Genomic DNA, 21,535 nt, shown 5'->3' with positions numbered 1-21,535 from the left:
GAGCTTCTCTGAATGCAAACCTTGAAGTGGTTGGGCTACAGAGGAAGACGACGACACCAGGTTCTACTCCTGTACCTAACAAGTTAGCAACTGAGTGTAGTTTCATAATCAAGGGTGTATCATTTGAGATAAGGACATGAATGTATTTCTCCCCTCAGAGGGTCATTCTACTTTGGAACCTCAGAAAGCAGTGAGGGTGAAGTAATTAGGCAGAGACTGACATACATATTTGAACTACAAATGAGTCAAGGGAGGTGGGAAGAGAGTGTGAAAGTGTATCAATATAACTGGAGCGGCCATAATTTATTAAGAATGCTGGAGTCGACTCACGGCTGGATTAACTTACTCCGGTTCTTTGTTCTTGTGCTCTTCAACTTTGTTATTTTGAAATAAATTAATCTTCTTTACTAAATTGAATAATTTAATTAATTTTTAATAATTTTTAAATGTTTTAAAATGGGGCCTGCGAAAAATTGACCATTATGACCAGGATATGCTTGAAGGGCCATGTGACCTAATTCTGTTCCTATTTCCATGTTTTCTTGTGACTAAAATGCGTATAGGAACTCTGAAACTTTGTGTTGTTATGCAAGTGTAGAAATCCCAATGTTGCCTTCATTTACACTGTAATCATGGTTAACTCCCGATAACTTCAACATTATAATCACAACATCAATGGTCTGGATGAGGAATACTTTTCAAAGAATGGCCTAACCTTGCGAGAAGTGGAATTGGAATTACTGCACCCCTCACTTACTGCCTACATTATTCTATTTGGATGACCCTTTGAGCGTCTCACCTTCAGAAGATCCAGGTTCTTCATCTTCATCCAACAGCACTAACCTAGGGGAAAAAACAAAGCACTTGACAAAATACTATCATTCCCATTTGCAGTCTACTTATCCTCCAAAGCCTGTTAAGAGATTGGGGGTACTTGTGTAATAAAAATGTAATGAAATTCACAGAAATCACCAGGAACACCAGATGTCAAATGTACTGTTGAACCATCCCTTCTAGAACTCAGATTGTTTCCTTTGCTGCACCTTTCAAATCTCCCCCTTTCTAACTTAAAATCATTGCCAACATGATAATGACAAAGGGATATTTCTACCTCTTCAAACTAGAAATTTCTAAGCTCATATATTAGATCAGTTGGTCAGCTTCCTCGTACATGCACAATAGAGTCTGACAGCATAGAAACAGACCCTTTGGCCCAACTGATCCATGCAGACCATTATTCCAATCTGCTAATCTTATTTGCCTCTGTTTGGCCTATATCCCACAAAACCTCTCCTTACCATGTAACTGTCTGAATAGCTTTTAAGTGTCATTAATGCTCAAGCACTTCCTCATTCCATGTACTGACCTCCCTCTGGGTGTAAAAGTTGCCCCTCAGGCTCCTATTAAATCTTCCCTTCCCCAACCTAAGACCTATGCCTTCTACTTGATTTTCCAACCAGAGGAAAATGATTGTGTGTATTGACCCTATCTATGCCCCCCATGATTTTATACACATCTAATAAGATCACCCCTCATTCTCCTATGCTCCAATGAAAAAGTTTCAACCTGCTCAACTTCTCTCTGTAACTCAGTTCCTCAAGTCCGACATCTTGTACAATTGCAACGTCTCATGTATCTGTGCCCATTCCATATCCTTGCACTTATTCCTGTATTCTTCCTTTAAGATCATTTTGTTCACTTTGTGCCAGGCTTTCTCCCTATATTCCGGATCCCTTTACTTTCTCAGGTCTTCCCATTAGGGAGAAGATACAAAAGCCCGAAAGCATGTACCACCAGGTTCGAAGACAGTTTCTACCCCGCTGTTATATATCCGCTAGTATGATAAGATGCACTCCTAACCTCACAATCTAACTCGTTATGGTCTTGCACTTTATTGTCTGTTTGCGTTGCACTTTCTCTGTAATGTCAACACTTCATTCTGCTATCTGTTATTGTTTTACTTCATACTACCTCAATGTGCCTGATGTGATTAAATGATCAGTATGGATGGTACTCAAAACAAGTTTTCCACTGTATCTCAGTACATGCGATAATAATAAATGAATTAACCAATTGACTAATCATTAGCTGCCAGAGAGACCCTGAAAAAGAATCAGGCTCCCAATCTCAGGTAGGGAGGGGGGGAGGAAAGGAGGGAGGGAGGAGGAGGGGGGGGAAGGGGAGGGAGGAGGAGGAGGGGGGAAGGGGAGGGAGGAGGAAGAGGGAAGGGGGTGGGAGAGGAGGAGGGAAAGGGGAGGGGGGAAGGGAGGGGGAGGGGGGAAGGGAGGAGGAGGGGGGGAAGGGAGGAGGAGGGGGGAAGGGAGGAGGAGGGGGGAAGGGAGGAGGGGGGGAAGGGAAGAGGAGGGGGAAGGGAAGAGGAGGGGGAAGGGAGGAGGAGGGGGAAGGGAGGAGGAGGGGGGAGGAGGAGGGGGGAAGGGAGGGGAGGGGGGAAGGGAGGAGAAGGAAAGGGAGGGGGTAGAGGAGGGGGAGAGAGAGAGAGAAATCTCTCTCTCTTCCCCCCCCCCCACCTTTTCTGTTGTAACCTCATTCTCTTTCTGTCATTTTTTTATTGGGGCTTTGCTCTTTCATCGATTTTTTTTCCTTTTTCTTACCACAGTGTTGCACAAGTCCATTTTCCTTAACAACAATAAGGAACAGAGACATGGGGGAGAGAGATATGAACAATCAAAACTACCTTGGCATTCCCAGTCCTCCACCTTTTCTTGCATACAAACTCCAATTCCTTAATACCACATGTTGCTCATTTTTTCTTTTCCCTTGAACTATGCAATTCCAACGCTTCTTTCTCTTCTTCCACCCTTCCTTTGCATTTATGTCACTTCCTTTCCTTTTTTCTTCACATTTGTTTCTTTTGGCTCTCCTTCATTATAAACATTCCCACACCCACATGTCTCATTGCTTCTTGCCAAAGATCACTCTGATGAGGCCAAATAGCCACACTTCACCCAACAATCAGAAGCTCCTGGGTAGAACTGTCCTTCAAAAGACCACAGCAATTGCTGCCTATGCTCAATTTTTCTTGACAAAAATGGTCTATCCTGCATCCTGCCAACTAATGCCAATCAAAACCACAACTCACTGGGATTGCTCAACTCACTGATCCCCATCAAGAATCCATGTAAGGGCTTACATGACCCTTTCGTACGACTTCCAGAGATGACAGCTATGTTGACTTTGCATGAGCAATGAAAACCTAACAAAGGCAAAGTTGATTCTATTCCACCCAAGATGTGGCCTTCACTCATTCTGGACTTTCTTTAGTTATATGTGAGCAACATGCACAATTTAACTAGCAGCCACATGATACCCTCTGACCCTACACCTGCAGCACAAATCAAGCCTGAATTAGATGGCTCATATTCTCTTCACATTTCGTAGTCACGCAAGGGAACATTACTATGGAGGAGAGCTGCTGTAACTCCCAGAGAGTCTGTACAGACTTGGATTGATTAAACTCAGTCCTTCTGTATCCATTTTGCAATTGTGCTAAATTGGTAATATGACATCTGGAAGAGGCATCGCCAGAAGATGGGAACATTTACACACACATTAATACTATTAGCAAGATCTTTTGAATGGCCCTTGGCAGGTTTCTGTAGCCATACTAAAGCACCTTGAGAAAGGTACTTAGATGCCATAAATAATTCATCCTCTATTTATGAAATGAATGTTTCATGAGCCAATCAATAGTCCCATGGAGGGTCCTTGGTGTTTGTTGGGCATCTTTGGTCAGGAGTTCCCCAGAACTTCACTATTCTATGCTGTTTGATCAGATGGTACTTTCCATGCTGAACCACAGGGGAAACTTCAACCCCCAGGAAGCAAGTAACGACAGGCAAGTGCACAGAGCAGAAGGAGCTGTGAGCTGCAGCGGAGTAAGAGATGGAGATTTCACCCATATCACATATTGTAATATCCATATCTGAAATGAACCTTATTAAAACGGTACTGATGAAAGACTCTATGGAAAATTTCAGGCCAGCTTGGAGAACAGCATGTAGGAATCTTGAATTGGCACAGAAATTGAATACTGACTGTGTAAGCTAGCCCACATACCTGACAGAGGATGTCATGGAAAACCATCAGCTCTCAGATTACAAAGTCTGACTTTCAAAGTGCCTTTCGGAAGTCTGAATACCAATGGGCGCACATCAGCTCGCCCAAAGGAAAACAACAAACCCCAGCCTCTGCTCTCTGTGGTGAACCAGTCCAGATGAAGAGTCTTGACCTGAAACGGAGACTACACATTTCCCTCCATAGATGCTGTCTGACTTGCTGAGCTCCTCAAGCGCTTTGTATGTTATTAACAAACAATATCTCTCTCTCTCACACACACAGTTGTACTCACTCACCCACACACACATCCTGCTAGGCACCATCTATCACCCACTCAAACTCACTCACACTTATCCACCCACACCTGTACACAGACCACTCACACTCATTCTCCCATAATGCACTCATTTTTGAACACTTATTCACTAAAGATTAGAAGCAGGAACTTTTGCCCTTGTAACATAGGCAGGGAGATGAAAGATACCATCTTTATTAGGACAGACATACAAGTCCAGATGCTGGACTACTGAACAACAAGCAACCTGCTGGAGGAAATGAGTGGGTCATGCAGAATCTGTGAGGGGAATGGAACTGTTGGCATTCCAGGTCGAAATCCTGCACAAGGACCTTTCTTGTTAACAATTTTTATTATCATCAGCAAATGAAGCACAGATGCTGAAATTTGGAATCTCTGATTCTATTTATCCAGAATTATATCATTTTTATTTTTATTTAGAGATAGAGCACTGTAACCTGCCCATCCAGCCTAACGAGCCACACCACCTAATTATACCCATGTGTCCAATTATCCTACTGACCATGTTGGAGAAAACTGGAACACCTGGAGGAAACCAACATGGTCATTAGAAGAATGTAAAACTCCCTAGAGACAGCAACAGGAATTGAATGAACCTGGGTCAGTGACACTATGGTAGTACTACACTAACCAATACACTACCGTGCCACCCCCAATGTCATTTAATGGCTTTACCCACTTTGACAATGATGGGAAGCACAACATCCAATTTGTGCAGTGCAAGTCCTCATGAAAAGGAATTCAATGAAGACCTAGTAAGTTTTTTGAATGTTTTTTTTTGAGAGATCAACATTGTTCCAAGACTGAGTGAGTTTCCCATCAGGTTCGCCACACAAGGTGCTGTAAGATCTCCTACATCTAACTGAGCTGCCTGTCCAAGATATTGTATTTGAGAGTGACACTACTCAGGAATAAAACTGCTACCTTGAAGCGACAGTCGACATCCGTAACGGTACTCAGTCAATCCTATTTCAGTCAAAACTATTTCACGTTGTGAAATGTGGATAACAAATATAAATTTACTTTCTCATTTACAGGTCATGGAAAGGCTTCCACATGTTGATACATAGGCTTGTTCTTGGTTCAAAGTAGTTTTCGTTGATTCTATTTCTTTGTTCTACTGTGAATGCCCACAAAAATGAATCTCAGGGTCGTAATGGTGACATACATGTAAAATTTTGTACTTTTGGTCAATCTCAGCCGATTTCAGGCAGATGCTGAAGAAGGGCAGTAAGTGAAAACATCTTAAATGTTTCTACTTTTAGCAAAGACAATTGGAAAGAAACGATCACCAAGCTTAATCTAACATGTACTGTACAACAGATCTATATATATATATATATACACAGGTATTGTAGCAACAGTGAATTGCAGGTATCTCCAGCTAATTCCCCCAGTTTGGGATTACAGGAATGTTTACTTACTTGTCCACTACATTAGAGATGCATTCCTTCTCTTTTGCTTTACTCTTGTCAGGATCCTCCTCAACCAGATGATTGAAAGGGTCCTGTAAACTCTGCATGTTTAGAAGAAACAATTAAAACACCTTGTGTGAAAAGGCCACTGGCTGTAAACTACCCTTGGTAATTACTCTGGCATATAATACTGCATATGGTATAGCTGATCTGTCATTTTTGAGACCAGAAACAGTACAAAGTTAGAATGACATTGGTCAGTAATATCATTAATGACACCATGGTCATAACTGCTCCTCCACATAGATGCAAAAAGTCTCATAGCATTATGAATAAGTAAAGTGCTTTTTCACTGTCACAGCCTTAACTAAAACAGTTAAATGGATCAATGATCTCATGGCTGTTGTGGAACACTATGTTGGATAAGTTTGACAGGTGCCATAGTCTGGACACACTGGCTGTGACTTGATGGCTATGAAAGGAGCCTTGACATTGCAGTCCCAACAAGCTGTAAGATAGTGGAGAGGCATTAGAGAATTATGGTGTGGTCAAAGCCATCATATAGGGAAGCAATAAACTGTCTTGACTCCAATTGTAAATCACTAATATAAATTTGAGTATTAGCCCACTCATGGATTGCACTGCGATCTCACCTTCCACTTCTTGGCACTGAATGACTAACCTATACAACACTGCATTCTGCCTTATACGCATCCAGCTAAGCATTCTACTATGTGAACTCTGACCTTCATTACCAGCTGAGTCCAACAGGTGATGCATTATTGAAGGATTTTGTAAACAGCTGTTTGTCTGCTCCATGTTGCCTCTTCAAAGAATTCAGTGTGCTCGGTCAGGCAAGGTGCCATTTGAAACTCAGTCACTGTTATATTTCTGGTTTCAAGGCATTTCTCAAATTAGACATCACAGTAAGGCGGTATGAAGAACCACCAGCCAACAGCAAAGGCTAGATCAGTAGGCTCTGGACCTGCATGACTGAAGCTACAGATCAGCATATATCGAATGCTCTGGAGGTCAGTTTGTGAGCATCCATATAGCATCCTACACCACTGAAATCAACACAACAATGTATCAGACAGAGGAACCAGACACACTTAAAGTCATAGAAAAGTACAACACAGAAACAGGCCCTTTGGCCCATCTAGTCTGTGAAGAACCAATTAAATTGGACCATTGTCCTTCATATCCCTGCCATCCATGTACCTATCCAAACTTCTCTTAAATGTTGAAATCAAGCTCGCATGCAATAATTGCACTGGCAGTTTGTTCCACACAATCACAACCCACTGAGTGAAGTTTCCCCTCATGCTCTGCTTAAACTTCTCATCTTCCACCCTTTGCCCATGTCCTCTGGTTGTAGTCCCACCCAACTTCAGTGGAAAAAGCCTGCTTACATTTACACTATCTATAGCCCTCATAATTTTGTATACTTCTATTAAATCTCCCTTCAGTCTTCTACATTCCAAGGAATAAAGTCCTAATCTATTCAATCTTTCCTTTTAACTTAGGTCCTCCATGCCCAGCAACATCTTTGTAAATTTTCTCTGAACTCTTTCATCCTTATTTACACCTTTCCTGTAGATTGATCCTATAATCAATACTTTGATTTATGAAGGCCAATGTGTCAAAAGCTTTCTTTATGACCCTATCTACCAGTGTATTCCCAGATCCCTTTGATCTACCACATTCTTCAGTGCCCTACCATTCACTGTGTAAGACTTACCCAAGTTGGTTGTACCAAAGTGCAACACTTCACACTTGTCTGCATCAAATTCCATTTGCCAGCTTTCAGCCCATTTTTCCAGCTGGTCCAGGTCCTGCTGCAAGCTCCAATAGCCTTCCTCACTGTCCACTACACCTCAGTCTTGGTGTCATCCACAAATTTGCTGATCCAGTTTACCACATTAACATCTAAAACACTGATATAGATGACAAACAACAACGGACTCAGTATCGATCCCTATGGCACACCACAAGTCACAGGTCTCCAGTCAGCGAGGCAACCATCTACTACCACTGTCTGGCTACTTGCTCAAAGCCAATGTCGAATCCAATTTACTACCTCATCTTGAATGCCAAGTGACTGACATTCTTTCTCAAAAAACTCTAAAGATTGGTTAGACATAACTTATCAAGCACAGAGTCACCTCACTATCCCTAATCGGTCCATGTCTATCCAAATACTCACATTTGGTCCCTTGGAATACCTTCCAATAACTTTCTCACTACTGATGGCAGGCTCACCAGTCTATAATCTGTTGGTTTATTTTTAGAATCTTTCTTAAACAGTAAAACAACATTAGCTGTCCTCCAATCCTCCAGTACTTACCTGTTGCTAAGGATGATTTAAATATCTGTTAGGGCCCTTGCAATTTCTGCACTTCCCTTCCACAGGGTCTGAGGGAACACCTTCTCAGGCCCTGAGGATATATCTACCTTAATCCAGCAAACACCCCTTTCTCTTCAATCTGTATAGGGTCCATGACCTCACTGCTGCTTTGCCTCATTGCTATAGACTCTGTGTCCATCTCCCAAGTAAATACAGATGCAAAAAATCCATTTTAAGATCTCCTCCATCTCTTTGGGCTCCACGTAATGATTATCATTCTGATCTTCCAGAGGACCAATTTTGTCCCCTGCAATCCTTCTGCTCTTAACACACCTGAAAATTTTTCTTCATTTTGTCTGCTAGGGCAACTTCATGCCTTCTTTTAGCCCTCCTGATTTATTTCTTAAGTGTTCTCTTGCATTTCTTATACTCCATGAGCACCTATGGCATTATTATCACTAGATGCAAAGTGTTCCCCTACACAAACTTCCGTCAACTGACCTGTATCATTCGCTATTATCAAGTATCGCACACTCTCTCATTGGGACCTCTACATACTGATGAAGGAAACTTCCCTGAACACATTTGACAAACTCTATACCATCGAACCTTTCACAGCATGGGAGTCTCAGTCAATATGTGGAAAGTTAAAATCACCTACTATAACAACTTTATATTTCTTGCAACAGTCTGAGATCCCTGCACAGGTTTATTCTCTATATTCCGTGGACTGTTGGGTGGACTTTAATATCGCATCATTAACATGGTTATACCTTTCTTAGTTCTCAGTTCCACCCATAAAACCTCACTAATCGAGTTCTCCAGTCTGTCCTAGCAGTTCCCCTGACTAGTAACGCCACCACTCCTCCTTTAATCCCTCCTGCTCTGTCGCATTTAAATAATGGAACCCCAGGATATTGAACTGCCAATCTAGTCCCTCCTGCAACCAAGTCTCTCTAATAGCTACAATGACATAACTACATTTGTTGATCCTTTCCCTAAGCTCATCTGACTTTCCTGCAATACTTCTTGCATTGAACTAAATACATCTCTGTGCACTGGTCACACATTTTCACATCTGGCCCCTTGGGTTTGTGCAAAGGTATCTGGCATATTCCCCTCTGCCTGTTAACCTTCACTGCAATGGCAGGAGAAGCAAAGTGGCTTTCTTTACTTCATTTTAATTACCTGAGCCACATGTAAATTGGCACTCAGTGAATAAGATCAGAGAGCTAAATGCGTATCTCAAAGATTGGTGTGGGATGTGGTGTGGTTTGAATTTGTGGTACCAGTATAGGGGAGGGGAGTTGTTCCAATGCTGGGACCAGGGTCTTGGGGTGTGGATAGGGTTTTAAACTAAATAGTAAGGGGGAAGGGTTCAACAGCATAGAAAAATAAGAATAAAAAAAAAGAGAAAGAGTGCAGGATTGGTTACAGAAGTGTCCAGAATAAAGTAAGTGAAAAGTTTGGAAAGGGATAATAATTTAACTTCCAGTAATATAGAGACAAAATTGAAAGGGGTGATGAATACAGGACTGAAGGTGTTGCACTTGAATGCACGCAGTACACAAAATAATGTAGATTATCTTGTAGCGCAGTTGGAAATTGACAAGTATGACATTTTTTCATCACAGAGATGTAGTTGAAAGACCACAGCAGGGAAGTTAATATCCAAGGATACACATCATTTCAAAAGGACAGGCAGGTGGGAGGAAAGGTGGGGTGGCACTGTTGGTAAAAAAAAAATGAAATCAAATTCTTAAAAAGTGCCATAGAATCAGATGATATAGAGTCATTGTGGGTAGAAACTGCAAGGGTAAAAAGACCCTGATAGGAGTTATATACAGGCCTCTGAATAGTACCCAGGAAGTGGGGTACAAATTACAAACAGGAGATAGAAAAGGCATGCAAAAAGGGCAATGCTTCAATATGCACGTTGGTGCTGGATCCCAAGAGAAGGAACATATAGAATGCCTGTGAGATAGCTTTTAAGCAACTTGTGGTTAAGCCCACTAGGAAAGGGCAATTCTGGATTGGGCATTGTGTAATGAACCAGATTTGATAAGGGAACTTAAGGTAAAGGAACCTTGAGGAGGCAGTGATCATAATATGATAGAATTCGCCTTGCAGTTTGAGAGGGTGAAGCTAAAATCAGATGTATCAATATTACAGTGGTATAAAGGGAACTACACAGGCATGAGATAGGAGTTGACTAAAGTTGATTGGAAGGGAACAGTAGCAGGGATGATGACAGAACAGCAATGGGTGAAGTTCCTGGAAGGCACATGATAGATATAACCCAGAAAAGTAGTAGTATTCTGAAGGGAGGATGGGGTAAGTGTGACCTACTAGTGAAATGAAAGACAGAATAAAAGCAAACGAGAGGGCATACAATATAACAAAAATTAGTGGGAAGCTAGAGAATTGGAATGCTTTTAATAAATAGAGAAAAGATGAAATTTCACGGTAAGGTAACCAGTAATATGAAAAAGGATCCCAAAAGTTCTTTTTTTCAGATAACACTGGAATGTCAGTCTTTACTGTGGAAGACACCAGCAGCATGCTAGAGATTCAAGTGTCAGGGGGCAGAAGTGAATGCAAATGCTATTAATAAGGAGAAGGTGCTTGGGATGCTCAAAGGTTTGAAGGTAGGTAAGTCCCTGGACCAGATGGCCTACATTGCAGGGTTTTGAAGAGATTGGGGAGGCACTAGTAATAATCTTTCAAGAATCACTAGATGCTGGGATGGTTCCAGGGGACTGGAAAATTGCAAATGCCACTCCACTCTTTAAAAAGGGAGGGAGGCAAAAGACAGGAAATTATGTGCTAGTTATCCTGACTTCAGTGACTGGAGTCAATGTTGGAGTCTAATATTAAGGATGAGGTTTCGGGGTACTCGGGTAGGCAATACAAAGAGATGTCGGGGGTGGGGTGGTGCTAAGGAAGCAGGGAGTCTGCAGAAGGACTCGATCAGATTAGCAGTATGGACAGAAGTAGCAGATAGAATACAGTGTCAGGAAGTGTATGATCATGCAGTTTAATAGAGGGATAAAGATGTAGATTATTTTCTAAACAAGCAGCAAATTCAGAAATCAGAGGTGCAAAAGGACTTGGGAGTCCTAGTTGAGGATTTCATAAAGGTTAACTAGAATGTTCAGTCAGTAGTACGGAAGGCAAAAGCAGTGTAAGCATTCATTTTGAGAGGACTAGAACACAAAAGCAAGGACATAATGTTGAGGCTTTTCAAGGTATTGGTCAAAATGCAATTGGAGAATTGTGAGGAATTTTTGGCCCCTTATCTAAGAAAGGATGTGCTGCCATTGGAGTGGTTGCAGAGGAGGTTTTCAAGAATTTTCCAAGGAATAAAAGGGTTAATGTATGTGACGTGTTTGACAGCTTTGGATCTATATTTGCAGGTGTTCAGAAGAATGAGGGGGTATCTCATTGAAAACTATCAAATATTGAAATGCCTAGACAGAGTGGACATGGAGGGGATATTTTCTATAGTGGGGAGTCTAGGACCAGAGGACACAGCCTCAGAATACAAGAACATGCCTTTAGAACAAAGATGAGGAGGAATTTCTCAAGCCAGAGGATGGTCAATCTGTGGAATTCATTGCCACAGATGGCTGTGGGGGCCAAGTCATTGGTGATATTAAAAGTGGAAGATGATAGGTTCTCTATTAGTTAGGGCAACAAGGGTTAGGGGAGAAGGCAGGAGAATGAGGTTGAGGGGGAAAATAAATCAGTCATAGTTGGAGCAGACGATGGGCCAAATGGCATAATTCTGCTCTTATGTCCAAATGGCATAATTCTGCTCTTATGTCCAAATGGCATAATTCTGCTCTTATGTCTTTTAGCCTTAATTAGCATTAATGTGGCTACTGAATTCACATGTTAAAAGTGTTTTAAATGTATTATTTTTGATAACTAATTAATTAATGTGTGTAAATGCTTCCTAAATCTGCCCAGTGTAGTCCTTTAAAAAGCATTGATGTAACTCGTGTTGCTAGGTTTATTTTGTTCTCTGAATTTGATTCATTTGCTATTTCTCCTCCTTTCATTTTACATGAGCTCATTTCATTATTGATCTAATCTTTTTGATGTTATATCCACTTGATCTATTCTCAATAGCAAAGCAATTATTCATATCCTGTGATTTTATTATATCCATATTGGTGGCCTGTTTGCATCTTGAATTTCCTCTTTTATGTGTTTTTCTTTGATGCTCCTTGTTCACTTAAATTTTACAGTTACCCTTCACATTTCCAATTGTTTTGTCTCCTGAACACTTTTATTTTTTACCTCAATTTCTCTCCATCTCATTATTCATCCACAGTATCTCAATTTGTCATTTGCATTTAATTTTAAGGCATCCTTAACATTTTAAGGTAAGGCTTTAGAATGTTAATAGACAAAATTTTACACTCCCATCTGATGACTAGTGGGATTCTAGTCAGCAGTAAATAAATCCTTCCAACCATCAACCAGTATGTCAAAAGTCACAGTGAGTGTGGGTTGTTATAAGATCCTAAGACATAGTAGCAAAATTATGCCATTCAGCCCACCGCGTTGCTCCGCCATTCAATCATGTCTAATTTATGATCCCTCTCAACCCCATTCTCCTGCCTTCGCCCATAACCTTTGACTCCCTTTCTAACCAAAATCTTATCAACCTCCGCTTTAAATATTCCCAATGCCTTGCTCCTTAATCAAATACTGGTTTTGTTCTGTGAATATTTAAAGAGAAGACTGAGGTGATGTTGTCCTAGAAAGTAAAATGGATAGGTTTGGTGAAGTAGTTGTTTTGATACTCATTCTGCTTCACATGTTCTTTCCATCTTACCTTAAGTGTGGTAAATTTGTAAGGCTGATAGCCCTTGAAACTCTCATGAATCTGAGACATCATACAAGCTGTTTTCTCCCAGAAATGTAGTAGTGTATTCTAGATTAAGAAAAAAAAGAGAAACATCACTTTAGGTGTATTAGTAGAAAAGCTAAAGACACTGAACAAAAATAAAGAGAAAAGCTGGTGTGTTGGCAGTTCAGGGAATGGCAGGGCACAGACTGAGTCCAACTGGACAAGTTCCCATACACACTGAGCAAAGATCATGTTTCTGAATGGAGAACAATGCCGGAAGAGTGGGAGCAGCTGGGAGTGGAGAATTATCTCCATGCACAATTATCAACAATGCCATTGATAAGCAGAGTGATTTGCTCATCTACTAAAGTAATCATGCCAAAAGAAGAATACTTTTAAAGATTAAAGCAGAAACAAATGCAGTAGACAGCAAAATACAGCTTAACAGTTCTTGATTATACTTCACATTAATTATAGTGTCTCAACAACATTCAGATGTGGATACACTCATGAAATTCAACAAAGGTATAAAGCCAACTAAGAGTACACTGTTCTATGTAAGACCAAAAGGCGATAGAGGAAATGGTAGCATTCTATCTCTTCTGCCAGACTCCCGAGTCCAGACAAACCCACAGAAAGCAAGTACAAATATCAGTCTGAATGTAATTTGTAAAAGGATGTACATTCGTAAAACTCCTTTGAACTCCATAAGACTCTTCTACTTCTCTTACCCTGTGTGTGAGGTATGCAGTCACAGAAACTTAGGGAACAGAGAAGCCGTATGGCCTGTTATAAGAATATGCTGGTACTTTGAAAGAATATTTGTGCTAAGTTACACATCCAGTTATTTGTTTGCCTGATCCGGATTCATTGAAAAGGCTGGTATTTATTGTGCATCACTAATCACACATAAGAAGATGATGATGATGAACTGCCTCCTCGAACCATACAGTTTGCAAGATAAAAGTAATCCCACAGATCTGTTGGAAAATAAGATTCCTATCAACTATAAATTCCTTTAAATACATTGGCGTTATCATTTCAAAGGAACTATCCTTGGACATCACGTAAGCATCATTACAAAGAAGGCTCGGCAGCGCCTCTATTTTCATTAGAAGCTTGCGCAGATTCAGCATATCATTTAAAACTTTAATCAACCTATATATACACACACACACACACACACAAGATTACTTTAAAAAACTTTAATATTATTATTAAGGAAATATTACATACAGTGGCATGCAAAGGTTTGGGCACCGCAGTCAAAATTTCTGTTACTGTGAATAGCTGAGTAAAAGATGACCTGATTTCCAAAAGGCATAAAGTTAAAGATGACACATTTCTTTAATATTTTAAGCAAGGTTACTTTTTTATTTCCATCTTTTACAGTTTCAAAATAACAAAAATGGAAAAGGGCCCGAAGCAAAAGTTTGGGCACCCTGCATGGTCAGTACTTAGTAACACCCCCTTTGGCAAGAATCACAGCTTGTAAATGCTTTCTGTAGCTAGCTAAGAGTCTTTCAATTCTTGTTTGGGAGATTTTTGCCTATTCTTCCTTGCAAAAGGCTTCTAGTTCTGTGAGATTCTTGGGCTGTCTTGCATGCGCTGCTCTTTCGAGGTCTATCCACAGATTCTAGATGATGTTTAGGTCAGGGGACTGTGAGGGCCATGGCAAAACCTTCAGCTTGCGCCTCTTGAGGTAGTCCATTGTGGATTTTGAGGTGCGTTTAGGATCATTATCCTGTTGTAGAAGCCATCCTCTTTTCATCTTCAGCTTTTTTACAGACGGTGTGATGTTTGCTTCCAGAATTTGCTAGTACTTAATTGAATTCATTCTTCCCTCTACCAGTGAAATGTTCCTCGTGCCACTGGCTGCAATACAAACCCAAAGCATGATTGATCCACCCCTGTGCTTAACAGTTGGAGAGGTGTTCTTTTCATGAAATTCTGCCCCCTTTTTTCTCCAAACATACCTTTGCTCATTGCGGCCAAAAAGTTCTATTTTAACTTCATCAGTCCACAGGACTTGTTTCCAAAATGCATCAGGCTTGTCTAGATGTTCTTTTGCAAACTTCTGACGCTGAATTTTGTGGTGAGGACGCAGGAAAGATTTTTTTCTGATGACTCTTCTATGAAGGTCATATTTGTGCAGGTGTCGCTGCACAGTAGAACAGTGCACCACCACTCCAGAGTCTGCTAAATCTTCCTGAAGGTCTTTTGCAGTCAAACGGAGGTTTTAATTTGCCTTTCTAGCAATCCTACAAGCAGTTCTCTTGGAAAGTTTTCTTGGTCTTCCAGACCTCAACTTGACCTCCACCATTCCTGTTAACTGCCATTTCTTAATTACATTACAAACTGAGGAAACAGCTACCTGGAAACGCTTTGCTATCTTCTTGTAGCCTTCTCCTGCTTTGTGGGCATCATTTGTTTTAAATTTCATTGTGCTAGGCAGCTGCTTAGAGGAGCCCATGGCTGCTGATTGTTGGGACAAGGTTTGAGGAGTCAGAATATTTATAAAGCTTTGAAATTTGCATCACCTGGCCTTTCCTAACGATGACTGTGAACAAGCCATAGCTCTTACAAGCTAATTAAGGTCTGAGACCTTGGTAAAAGTTATCTGAGAGCTCAAATCTCTTGGGGTGCCCAAACTTTTGTATGGTGCTCCTTTCCTTTTTTTCACTCTAGAAGTGTACAAAACAAAAATATTACACTAATTTTGCTTAAAATGTAGAAAAGAATGTTTCATCTTTAACTTTATGACTTTTGGAGATCAGTTCATCTTCTACTCACTTAACTATTCACAGTAACAGAAGTTTTGACCGGGGTGCCCAAACTTTTGCACGCCACTGTACACAACAATCAGGTCCTACAGAGTACTGAGGAACAAAGTCAAAAGAAGCTTAAAGGAAGATGATGAGATTAAGAAGGCATATGCAATGCTGGGCCTTCATTGGCAAGATATTGAATACACAAGTACAGAACTTTGCTGAAGGCTATGGGCCAAGTGCTGGAAGGTCACCAAGGACTTAGTGGGACAAATGGCCTGTTTCTATGCTGTATAATTCTTCTCTGAAGGCTCCTTACCTGGTAAACTGCAAGTGACTGGGAGAGCAGGTTGCAACGACTTGCTCCGAGCAAGTCCACCTTCTGACACACATCATTCTTTAGCTTGTCAAACTGTGCCTTTGAATGCCGCACTTGGGCCTGAACCTGATATTGAAAGGTATAAACGGAACAGTCTTAAGCCCATTCACTTAAAAGGACAAATAATGCAAATATTTGTAAGATCACAGCCTACAGTCAAGAGATATTTCATTTCCAACAAACTTATTCAAGTATTGACTGCAAGAGTAGAGACATTATGATCGTACTTTTGAAACATGGTAAGACTTCAGCTGAAGTACTGCTTGCAGTTTGGTCTCCCAAGTATAGGAAGGATGCAATAGCACTCGAGAGGATGGAGAGGAGTTTTACCATGATGTTCTCTGGGATACAGCATTTTAGTCAGTGAAGAGACTAGATCGTTTTTTTCTTCCCCCACTGGTGGACAGCATGTTAAGATGGGATATTACTAAGATATATAAAATTATGAGAGCTGTAGATAGGTTAGACTGCAAGAATTATTTCCCATTATCGGAGGTATTAAAATTCAAGGACAGAGCAAGATTCAGAGTAAGGGCCCTTTACAATACACTGTGCCCTCACCAGAAGAATGTCAGAAGTAAGCCCAGTTAAAGCCAACAGATGGCCACTTAGCTATAATATGTATAACATTTGATTCCAATTACCTTGTTGCCTGGCATTCACATCACTGTACTTTGTCGCAGGGCTAATGTAGAACCTTTGGGATTAGTCCTTTTACCTCCCTAACCCAAACACATTAGGAGTTAACTCAGTCAGATCTGAGATCTAACACTGAAAGGGGAGTCTAGTGCCTAGATCAGATTTGCATTTATTCATTCTCAAGTGGAATGCAAGTTATTTATAAAGATGTGAACAACTTCAAAAGCCACAATAAATTATCTTTAAAACTTCAAAAAACCATGCTATTTTCAAACACTAATTTGAACAGAACCTTCTTTTTCTTTGAACACAATTACCTTAAAGACGTCAGCGGTACAACTTTTAGACACGTGCTTAGCATATCAACACTGCCTGTAGGTGATTCTTTTGCTTTTAAGAAAATAAATGTACATCAATGGGAATGGCAGAGAAGCAGTGTTATTTTAGTATTTCAAAAGCACGATGCATATTTATTCGGTGGAAAACCAACAGGGAATTTGTTTATGGTTAGTGCCACCTAAGAGATAAGTAACGAGAGGAAAATAATGCCAAAAAAATGTACCTTTTTAGTTTTACAAGCCCATAATTGCTGAAGCAAATCCCTATGTTGTGTGTATTACCTCATGACTTCTGTAAATTGTCAGCGAACAGACTCAATTATATGTTTTGAGATGACTGTTATCTCCACCTGGTGGCACCCTAACTTCCATTCAAAGCTCATCCAAGTCTATCATGCATGCACTCTCCCTTTCCAATTCAAGTTTATTGACATTCAACCACATACATGTGTACCGGCAAATGAAACAACGTTCCCCCGGAGCAAGATACACAACACAGTACATATACAGTATTGTGGAAAAGCCTTAGGCACATATAAAAAAAATTCTGTAAAGAGCAGCAAACAGTAAAAATACTAAATCAAATCAATATTCGTTGCGATCACCCTTAGCCTTTGGCTGGTAGGTTGTTCCAAGCATCTCGGACAACTTGATACAATTCTTCTGCAGGCTTAGGCTGTCTCACTTGCTTCTATCTCTCCAGGTAATTCCAGGCAGCTTCGATGATGTTGAGATCAGGTCTCTTGGTACCCTAGATTTTTTATATGGTTTCAGATGGTATGGCCTCTACAGAGTTTTGCAGAGAACTGTAACTCATGCATGACACTTAAAGTAATATTATACCACAAATAATTAACAAATAATAAAATATATTCCAGGAGATTGACATTTAGCATTAGGTGCAATTTACAACACAAACTAAAAAGTAAAATGTGTTACGTTACTGGCACTTTATAAGTGATGGTGGCAGTGAGTTCAGTGGTTCCATGACCTGGGAAGAAAAGCTGTTACTCACCGTAACAGTCCTTGTGCTAATGCTTCTGTACCTTCTGCCTGGTGGTAGGGGATCAAACGGATTGTGGGACGGATGGGAGGGATCCTTGGCAATGCTAAGGGTGCTGCATAGGCAGTGCTGCTGATAAATGAGATCCCAATGATCCTCTCAGCAGTCCTCACAATCCTTTGTAGGGTCTTGTGGTCTGATGTCTTGCAATTCCCATACCAGATGGTGATACGACTGGGCAGGACACCCTCAATGGGGTTCCTGTAAAAAGTGGTTAGAATGGGGGGAGGGAGCCTTGCTTGCCACAATCTCCTCAGGAAATGGAGACACTGCTGTGCTTTCTTATCTAAACAGGTGGTGCTGAGAGAACAGTGAGAGTGTCCGTTACGTGCACTCTCAGAAACTTGATGCTAACTTTCTCCATGGAGGAGTCATTTACCTGCACAAGTGGTCAGCTGACACCTTCCTAAAGTCCACAATCATCAGCACAAGAACAGGCACTTCGGCCCCTCTAGTCTGTGCCAAACCATTTAAACTACCTAGTCCCATCGACATGCACCCAGACTACAGCCCTCCATACCCCTGCCATCCATACACCTATCCAAACTTCTCTTAAACATTGAAATCAAAATCGCATCCATCACTTGCACTGGCAACTTCTTCCACACCCTTACCACTCTGAGTGAAAAAGTTTCCCATGTTCCCTTTAAACATTTCACCTTTCACCCTTAACCTCTAGTTGTAGTCTCTCCCAACTTCAGTGAAAAAAGCCAGCTTGCATTTATCCTATCTATGCCCCTCATAATTTGTATACCTCTATCAAATCTCCTCTCAATCTTCTACATTTCAAGGAATAAAGTCCAAGGAATATCTCCTTATAACTCAGATCCTCCAGTCCCAGCAACATTATTGTAAATTTTCTCTGTATTCTTTCAACCTTATTTACATCTTTCCTGTATGTAGGTGACCAAAACTGCACACAATATTCCGAATTAGGCCTCACCAACGTCTTATATGACCACAACAACATCCCATCTCCTGTACTCAATACACAGACCTATGAAGGCCAATGTTCCAAAAGCTTTCTTTACAGCCCCATCTAACTCTGACCTCACTTTCAATGAATAAAGACCTGTATTCCCAGATCCCTTTGTTCTATCACACTCCTTAGTGTCCTACTGCTCACTGTGTAAGACCTACCTTGGCTGGTCCTCTCAAAGTGCAACACCTCACACTTGTCTTCATTAAATTCCATCTGCCATTTTTCAGCCCACTTTTTCCAGCTGGTCCAGATCCTGCTACAAGCTTTAATAGTCTTCCTCGCTGTCCACTACACCCCCAATCTTGGTGCCATCCAAGTTGATCCAGTTAACTACATTATTATCCAGATCATTGATACAGATAACAAACAACAACAGACCCACCACTAATCCCTGCAGCACTCCACTAGTCACAGGCCTCCAGTCAAAGAGGAAACCATCTACTACCACTCTCTAGCTTCTCCCACAAAGCCATTTTCTAATCCAATTTATTGCCTCACTCTGAATGCCAAGCATCTGAACCTTCTTGATCAATCAATGCGGAACCTTATCAAATGCCTTCCTGAAGTCCATGTAGACAACATCCACTGCCTTACCTTCATCAACTTTCCTGGTTACTTTCTCGAAAAACTCTAAAAGAATGGTTAGACACAACCTACCATGCAAAAGCCATGCTGACTATCCTTAATCAATCCCTGTGTATCCAAATACTCATACATTCAGTCTTTTAGAACACCTTCGAATAACTTTCTCCATTACTGATGTCAGGCTCACCAGTCTATCATTTCCTGGTTTATTCTTAGAGCCTCTCTTAAACAGCTAAACAACATTAGCTAGTCTTCAATCCTCCAGTATCTTACCTGTGGCTAAGGACGATTTAAGAAATGCTGCAAGGCACACAGCAATTTCAACCTCTCACGGAATCAGTCCACCCTGATTTTCCTCAAGACAGCAAACACCTCCTCCTTTGTAATCTTTGCATGACCTTACTGCTGCTTTGTCTCACCTCTATAGATTGTGTCTGTCTCCTGAGTAAATAAAGATGCAAAAAATCCATTTAACATCTCCCCCAACTCTTTTGGCTCCACACATTGGTTACGTGCCAGTGAGGGTAAGAAAAGGATAATTTGCCAGATGAATGCATGGCTGAGGAACTGGTGCAGGGGACAGGGGTTCAGATTTATGGATCATTGGGATCGCTTCTGGGGAAGGTATGACCTATACAAAAGGGACGGGTTACACCTGAATCATAGGGTGTCCAAAATCCTTGCAGCCAAGTTGGCTAGAGTTGCTCCAATGGGTTTAAACCAATTTGTCAGGGGGATGGGAACTGGAGTGATAGTGCCGAAGATGAGGTAGCTGGTTTACAAACAGAGGCAATGTGTAGTGAGATGCCTAGCAAGGAGAGGCTGATGATAAGGCAAAACTGTAGTCAACAGGATGAATTGCAACGTAAAAGGTGGGCAAAATCGAAAAGGATGAATACAGGATTAAAGGTGTTATATTTGAATGTGTGCAGTATATGGAATAAGGTCAATCATTTATAGCACAGTTACAGATTGGCAAGTACGATGTTGTAGGCATCACTGAATCATGGCTGAAAGATTATAATGGGAATGTAATGTCCAAGGATATACATTGAATCAAAAGGACAGGCAGGAAGGCAGAGGGGTTGGCATGGCTCTGTTAGTAAAAAAATTAAATTAAATCATTAGAAAGAGGTGACATAGGGTTGAAAGGTGTTGAATTGATGTGGGTAGAGTTAGGAAATGCAAAGGTAAAAAGATCTTGATGGGAATTGTATACAGACCCCCCCAAATAGTAGTAAGGATGTGGTCTACAAATTACAACAGGAGATAGGAAATACATGCCAAAAGGGCAATGTTACAGTAGTCATGGGGGATTCAATATGCAGGTAAATTGGGAAGATCAGATTGGTGGGGGATTCCAAGAAGGGTATTTTCTAGAATGCCTACGAGATGGCTTTTCGTACCCCATCCCCTCGATGGTTTGAAAGAGGGTTAAAGAAGCTATCTTTCTCAAACTGGAAAATCCATCCCTGAACAGAGGGGTGGGGCACGGCACCACCTATCAGCTACTTACAATGCAGTCCTAGCATCTCTCTCCACAACAGTTCACACCTCCATTCATGCAAAGACTAATGACCTTCTCATTACCTCTATGATTTTTAATGACCCTCATGAGATAGCTATACCTTGAAACAACTCAGAGTTTATAAACTGGAAAACTACCCACCATATATCAGAAGCCTCTTGGATGAGTGGTGAAATGTCTTCGACAACACAGCAAGTCCTGTTGCCTTGACTTACTATTGGTTGATATACAATGAGC

The 21,535-nt window shown here is 41.0% G+C and overlaps 1 protein-coding gene across 2 annotated transcripts in view; it reads right to left on the bottom strand.

Annotated features, from left to right (window-relative positions):
* ical1 (islet cell autoantigen 1-like) overlaps window positions 1-21,535 on the bottom strand; it is a 137,663-nt gene that overhangs the window by 34,519 nt on the left and 81,609 nt on the right. For both annotated transcript variants that reach the window (XM_063051553.1, XM_063051552.1), the window contains exons 7-10: window positions 16,104-16,229; window positions 13,002-13,100; window positions 5,818-5,909; window positions 800-843 (exon numbers count right to left, since the gene is read on the bottom strand). In XM_063051553.1, coding sequence (XP_062907623.1) covers window positions 800-843; window positions 5,818-5,909; window positions 13,002-13,100; window positions 16,104-16,229 — 361 coding nt within the window. The remainder of the gene's footprint in view (window positions 1-799; window positions 844-5,817; window positions 5,910-13,001; window positions 13,101-16,103; window positions 16,230-21,535) is intronic.

This window comes from Mobula hypostoma, chromosome 6 (genome assembly GCF_963921235.1).
Source record: "Mobula hypostoma chromosome 6, sMobHyp1.1, whole genome shotgun sequence".
NCBI lineage: Eukaryota > Metazoa > Chordata > Chondrichthyes > Myliobatiformes > Myliobatidae > Mobula > Mobula hypostoma.
This window is presented reverse-complemented; position numbering and strand designations above follow the sequence as displayed.